Raw genomic sequence first — 7,870 nt, 5'->3', positions numbered from 1 at the left:
TTTAACAACCATGTAAGACACCCCAAGGTCGCGCACATGGGTGTGTGCACATGGATGGTTCTCGAAAGTCCTTGGTTCTGGAAAGTTCTGGTTCTAATTCTGGTTCGGCCCTGTAGTGGAAATGGGGCTAAAGTCAAACAGCACCATGCCTTGTCGAAGACCATATTCATTGGTGGAGAAAACACATTTTGTCCCAATCAATTCACCAAGATTACTAATCAATTATGTTTGGCACAAACCCAGTCCGAATCATGTTGTTTGAAGAGAAATGGACCAAACTAGCTGAGATCAGTATAATTATCCAATACTAAATATCTTTGGCCTCTAATTAAAATCCACAATTTCAGTGCTTTTTCACAGTTTGCAGTGTGGTGGTGCCAGTAACGCACACACCATGCAGTTTGGAAGAAAGCTTGTCTGAGGAGGTTAGGAGATACAAACACATCTATTATCCTTTTATTATCTATTATCCTTTTCTGAGAGAAGGAATATACACCAAATGGGAGATGGAAATTCATTAATTGGGAGAGATGGCACAATAAATCCCAAGACAAATGATGTCAAAGCCCGTCCGAGGGTGATGTAAACAACAAAAAGTAGAGATACAGTTGATAAAGTCACCAGTTGTATTCGTATCAATCTGGGAACCATTTGGTTGTAGAAAAATAAACAAAAATATGTATCAAGATTCCCCTTTGTTCTTACCTCTGGGGGCAGCACCTACCTTTTTTTTTTTTTTTTTTTACTTTCTTTTTTTGAGTAGCAGCTTCTTTTGTACATGCATCAAATATACAAGAATGATAAAAGGATTGCATTTTCACCCAAAACAATACAGAAATAGGATAAGGAAAGTAGAAGATTGTTACAACCAAGTAAATGAACACAGACAAGACAAAAAAAAACATATATCTATATCTATGATATACATATAACCTGCATAGCAGGACAGCACACCCCTCATATCAATGGATTCAGATTTTTTGACAAATTGAAGGAATGGACCCCATACATTCGCAACCGTCTTGGGGGAGCCTTTTAGTGAGAGTCTGATTTTCTCCAATTTGAGACAGTGCAAAGTGTCTCTCAACCAGTGAGTGTATGAAGGAGGGGTAGGGGATTTCCAGTTACGGACGGTAGTTAAAATAAGTCTTGGCACCACCTACTTTTTGTGTAGAAGCAGGAACTCGGTTTGGTTCCTCCGCGAGCACTCCCCAGCCTATTTTTCATCATCCAAGATGAAACATGTGGACCTTCTGTAACTACCCTCTCCAGGCACGTGCACACATAGACTTCAAAGGGGGCTTGAGCCCCTGCCCTTTTATCCGTCTGTAAAAAGTGCCCTCTCCAGACCATGAATGCAGTTTTTACTACGGTGAAAGAAATGCAAATGCCCTCTTTCCATGCCATACCTGAATGCAGCATTCAAGAGAATTCCCTTGTCCAAACTCTCCTGAACTTGAATGCAGCGTCTCATGTTGAAAGAACATGTGTGGAAATCCATGTCATTACGCCACATCTCCAGTATTGACTTGGTTATGCTTAGTTCAGTGTGGTATCAATTACCGAAAATAGCTGAAGTGTTGAGATTGGAGGTCTGCTATTTTCGATATTTTCACCAAAAGGCCCTTTTAGAAATTCCTCTCTAACATTCTCTGCACGTCCCTGATCCTCTCTCTCTCTCTCTCTCTCTCTCTCTCTCTCTTGTTTTCCCTCCCAGCGGTCCAAGATCGCCGTCTACGAGAAGATGTGGTCGTACATGAAGTCGGCCGAGCCCACCGTCTTCACCAAGACCACGGCCGAGGGCGTGGCGCGCGTCCGCAAGTCCAAGGGGAAGTACGCCTTCCTCCTGGAGTCCACCATGAACGAGTACACGGAGCAGCGCAAGCCCTGCGACACCATGAAAGTCGGGGGCAACCTGGACTCCAAAGGCTACGGGATCGCCACCCCGAAAGGCTCACAGTTAAGGTGGGTGGAGTAGTGTAACAATAGGATGCAGTGACCCCGCGTACGCCGGGCGATACTGTACTATTGCTATGGTATTCCACCTACCCTACTGTGCCTTTTTAATGCCAGCGGATGTGTTTTTTCGTTTTCTGTTTCTATTGACGTGACGTATATATCGCCGCTGTCGGAGGAGAGCCTCGTGTGTGTCCCCAGCTGGGTGCAAAAAATCGAGAGGCAAGACTTTTTTCAAGAATTCACCCTTTGTCAAGTCCCGCCACTCTTCACACCCATTGGTTGCTGTGTCTTGGTGGGACACTCGGTGGGACACTACAATCCACTACCATTTTAATTCAGTGGCTTCGTATTGTTATTCTGTGTGTTCAATTCTAATTTCAAACTTGGTTTCAGTAAAATGGAGCTGCTCAGTGGCAGTATAGTGACTCGTGCGACTCATGTTTTTAAATGTTTTTATTTATTAAAAAAATTATGTTTTAGCAAATTCAACATAAAAAAGGCAGAACCAGGGCGGGACAAGGCAGATAGAGCCTGCTGGTTGGTCAGTCAGGGACCAACCAGAAGGCTAACAAAGGGTGAATTAAGGGACCTAAGTTTATCCCTTCTGATGTTTATATTTAAACTACATCGACTGATCGGCTTTTGATTGGCGTTCATGAGACCATAAGAACATGCCGCCTTTCAGTTTAAGAAATCGAAGATTTGGGAGAAAATAGGGAGTTACGAGGTTTTCACTTGACGTTGGTTGATATGTGTGTCTTAGTGGGTATGAGATGATATTCATTTTTATTGTGATACTCTTGTCACACATCCATCTCTTTGATGTCAGGCGGAAAACTCCTATCTCCAAAATTTAACTTAAAAAAAAAATCATGTATACTTCATCTTAGTGTCACACAAAAAGTAGTGAAAATAGCAGATCACCAAGCCCACAATGTGTCGCAATCCGATGTGTTGTGGGCTTGTAAATCGTCTATTTTCCACTATTATTATCATGATTATTTTCAACAATAAAAAAAGGAACAGTTTTGGACATAACAAGGTTTCCACCCGACAGCGACGATCTGTTTCTTTCCCCTCGTGTGTTGACATAGAGGCCGTTAGCTCCATCGTTGTGTCTTCCTGTGCCATTTGTCCCCACCACCAGTCCCCTGTCCTTTCTGTCCCCACCAGTCCCCCGTCCTTTCTGTCCCCACCAGTCCCCTGTCCTTTCTGTCCCAGCCTTGCTGTGTCGTCCTAACCCCCCCCCCCTTTTCTCCGCAGGACCACCGTACAGGTAAATCTGTCCATTGTGTCTGCTGTCCTGACTGTCTTATGTTGGTGGTTCTCAAACGTTTTCATGTCAAGGACCCCCAATTAATATGTATTTGACCACGGATCCCCCCCCCCATCGGATAAGGTTTTTGTGCCAAGGACCGCCGTAAGAGGCGTTTCGCGTTGTTAACGTTATTCCATAATTTCCCCCAACGTCTTTCTAGATTCATCGAACATTTTCAAAAATAGCTACGAGCTCACGACGTGTTGCGTTGCGACGTGTTGTGGACTTGTAGATCAGCGATTTATGAATCGCCAAAGTATATAATATCAAAGCTAAATTCATTCATTTTGCTGGGGACCCCCTGGAGCCCGTGAGGGGGCTCCAGGGGGTCCCCAGACCCCATCTTTGAGAACCACTGTGTCCTCATTCATGTCATCCTCAGTTACAGACATATTACAGATATATATGACAATGCAGCAGTATTTAATGATAAAAATAATGACGATGATGATGATGATGATGATGATGATGTTTAGCCTGATGTTAGACCAGTTGTCCACTGCTGGGTGTGGCCTGACTGTTGCCATGACACCCAGAGCCACACAAGGGTTGAATTTATAGAAGAACAGGAAACAGGACGTGAGAAAGCAGGAAGTAGAGGGGCCTAGCCAAAGGGGGGACTGAACACTAAATTAAAAATCCCACGTAAATTCACCAAAAAAAAAAAAAAAAAAAGAAATGTTGACTGAATTGTACTTGAATCAGTAACGTCCATCCATCCAATGCCAATCTCAGCCGATCATTTGGAACGACCTTTGAATTCCGATTGGGCACCGAAACGCAGAAGTCATCAGCATATTGAAGTACATTGGGGTTGGATTCATGACAAGGTGTGCATACACTTTTGTCCGATTTTTTTTTTAAAAATGATAAAAGACGAGGAAAGGGAGTAGAAGACAGATTTTCCATTCAAAATTCACTGTTCCAGTGAAGGAATATAGGATTCAGAGATATGAATTGTTGTATCGATTGTCTGGTTTTGTTTTCTTCACCAGACACCAGTATTGTTAGCTTGTTAGAATGGGTGGATTCTTTATTTACTGGTGTCTAATGTAGATTCTAAAACGGCTAGTTCCATTCCTTGATTCTGATTGGCTGGTTTCCCTTTAATTGCTGTGGTATATGAGACTATAATCCACACCTTGATTCAGATCATATCAAACCCAGGTGTGTTATTTCTTTCCACAGTGTTCCACAGTGCACCAATTATCTGCACCTGTGTTGTTGGTAAAAAAGCTGGGAACTACTTTCTTGTAGCTGGGAACTACTTTCTTGTAGCTGGGAACTACTTTCTTGCAGACCTTGTAGTGAATTATTAGTGAAATAGAGCAGTCTTAATTGGTACATGTCTATGATTTTTCATGTTGCCATATTGTAACCACTTTAGAAAAGCAATAAGCCACACAAGGCATGTGGTTACCTGTATTTTATAACGGCTGAGAGGGTTGGAGACACTTGGCTTCGCCTCGTGTCTCACCATGCCTCTCAGCCGTTATAAAATACCAGGTAACCACATGCCTCGCGTAGCTTATTGCTTCAACAAGATAACAAGACAAGATTCAACAAATTCCTATTAACGAGCTCTTCTCTTTCTTTCCAAGTCTGTTATGGTGAACATTGACATCGTACGCCTCATGGAGCCAAAACCCAAACAAAACGACTCACATCCTGTTCTATAACTTCACCCTGTGCGTCACGCCAAAGATGCGTCCCCCGCAAATCCACCTCACCTTACAAGGGTTCCTCCATCGTTGTTCCAACGCGTAAACAAAGGTCTTTTCCGCTTCCGTGGGAAAAGTGACAGACAGCGGGTGGATAGTTCCTTTTTACTGGCCCGCCCCCGTGACATTCACAGGACCATCCACGGCTGTCTCTGGCTTCTCCCAACCACCGGAAAACCTTCCTTCAAGAGTGTGCACGTGGCTGGGAATGTGCACGTCAGGCCGGCCCGCCCCCTTTCTTTGCAAGAACTAGAGCACTCCTTTGAGATTATAATAATTTCTGTGATGATTATGGATGGATTGTTAGCCTGGGGTGAATTAGGTCAGTTATGGGTATGACAGCTTTTGTTTTAACGTTTGCGTTGTTTTACATTAATATCAATGTATTAACATGAATGTTATTGTGATAACTCTTATCTCTCTCCTGTTTGGATGCAATTGTTCATTGCTTGTTTGGTCACCCTGGAGGACACAGTCTCTCTCTAAACCTCTGTTTTTGATTGATTGATTGATTGATTGATTGATTGATGAATGAATGGATGGATGGATGGATTGAATACTTTATTAAGGGTTAGGGTTAGGGAATACTTTAAAGGGGCCCCACACCATGCTTTTCAAAATATATATTTTATATAAATATTGGTCCATAATACGGTTTTATACAGGTTTTAGCCTAAACAACCACTCGGATATTGAAAATGTCATGTTCTGTCTGTCTCTAATTCCAAGCTGTTTCAGATGCAATACCAAAATGCCCTTTGTTGGAAACGGGGCGCTGTCTTTGGGCTAAAATTGGAATGATACAGAGAATATTAGAGAACCACGGTGAGAACCATGTAGAGTCAATCATAATCTTGTCTGTATCGTTCAAATTTTAGTAATACAAAGATTATGCTAAAAAAGATAATACAAAACACTCCTTTTCCATCGTGTTCCATTTAACTCGGTCCTTTGGTAATACTTAATAATACATGCAGTTCAATACAATACATATCCTTAAAAAGGGTTTTGAGTTTGGGTTGGGAATCGAGATCTTTAAAGGATTTTGGTAGGGCATTCCACATAGAATGCATAGTAGAATGCATAGTAGAAGTAGCATTACATCTTTTTTGAGATTAGCACTGGCCCAGTAGTTCCCAATTCTTTGACATACAGTAAATGTTCAATGTCGTGACTGTAACTAGGTTGGGTCCATAATACTTTAAAATTGCATTTATAGTGCATTATAATGCAATTACAGGGCTTCATAGGATTCATTACTTTTTTTGTCTTCCCATTGTCTCTTCCAGCCCAAAATAAAACATTCATTAACTCTAAGCCTTACCTTTCATTTCAGTGAGTTCTCTTTTGAAATCGGCCCCTTGCTTATCTTGAGAAGGGGCCGGTACTTTTTGGGAGGCTATATTCTATTGAGACTATATGAGGTAGAACCATGAGGTAAAGTGGTGCTAAAATTGGCGTGAATTGGTTTGACTCTACATGGTTCTCATCGTGGTACCATGCTAATCTTCTCTGTATCATTCCAATTTTAGTCCAAAGACAGCACCCCGTTGCCAACAAAGGGCAATTTGCTATTGCATCTGAAACGGCTTGGAATTAGAGACAGACTAAAATCTGTATAAAACCGTATTATGGACCAATATTTATATAAATATATATATTTTGAAAATCATGGTGGGGCCCCTTTAAGTAAAGTGTTACCATATTGATTTAAAACTCATTCTAACTCAAGTGGATAGCCAGACCATAAGGAGTGGTGCACCTAAGCGCGTGCACCACTTACCTAAGTGGTGCACATTATAGTTGGCATGGGTGGCCCGTTATGCGTGCGCACGTATAGACTGACAGGGTGAAAGATTATCAGACAGGCGGAAAGACACGAGGACAGACTACCAAAACGGACAGACGGTTTGAATTAACCTTTTGGGCTGAGAGGGGCGTTGTTGATTACAGCCTTTCAGAGAGAGAGAGAGAGAGAGAGAGAGAGAGAGAGAGAGAGAGAGGGAGATGCAGAAGAGAGAGGGTTGCTATATTAAGCTATGGCGAGAGACGCAGCACAGAATAAACAGGAATGTGACGGACCCAGCATGAACGTGTTATTTTAGCCTTCTATGTCCCCTGATATGTGTTTGGAGGTCATCCTCTCCAGGGGTGTGAGCAACACACATGCACACGCACACACACACACACACACACACACGCACACGCACACGCACACGCACACGCACACACACGCACAAGTAGGGTTGAGAACGGGTTGCACACACACGCGCGCACGCACCCACACACTCACAAACACACAGTCAGCAGACTAGCGGGACGCTAACATGCGAGCAGCAGGTGACAAGAACATGATGAGCGAGATGATGTTATGTGGATGACACACTTCCTAGCCACCCATTATAATAGAGTATGGTACTGCTGGGGACCCATTATAATAGAGTATGTACTGCTGGGGACCCATTATAATAGAGTATGGTACTGCTGGGGACCCATTATAATAGAGTATGGTACTGCTGGGGACCCATTATAATAGAGTATGGTACTGCTGGGGACCCATTATAATAGAGTATATGGTACTGCTGGGGACCCATTATAATAGAGTATGGTACTGCTGGGGACCCATTATAATAGAGTATGGTACTGCTGGGGACCCATTATAATAGAGTATGGTACTGCTGGGGACCCATTATAATAGAGTATGGTACTGCTGGGGACCCATTATAATAGAGTATGGTACTGCTGGGGACCCATTATAATAGAGTATGGTACTGCTGGGGACCCATTATAATAGAGTATGGTACTGCTGGGGACCCATTATAATAGAGGATGGTACTGCTGGGGACCCATTATAATAGAGTATGGTACTGCT

General features: G+C 42.8%; 1 protein-coding gene across 1 annotated transcript in view; it reads left to right on the top strand.

The window, feature by feature from the left end:
* Positions 1-7,870, top strand: part of gria4a (glutamate receptor, ionotropic, AMPA 4a) — a gene marked incomplete at both ends in the record, with an annotated part of 137,125 nt that overhangs the window by 108,106 nt on the left and 21,149 nt on the right. The window contains one exon of the mRNA XM_080731165.1: positions 1,718-1,965. Coding sequence (XP_080587291.1) covers positions 1,718-1,965 — 248 coding nt within the window. The remainder of the gene's footprint in view (positions 1-1,717; positions 1,966-7,870) is intronic.

This window comes from Nannobrachium achirus, assembly GCF_963921795.1.
Source record: "Nannobrachium achirus genome assembly, chromosome: 8".
Lineage (NCBI taxonomy): Eukaryota > Metazoa > Chordata > Actinopteri > Myctophiformes > Myctophidae > Nannobrachium > Nannobrachium achirus.
Note: the sequence above shows the minus strand (reverse complement) of the source record. Positions and strands in the feature narration are given on the sequence as shown.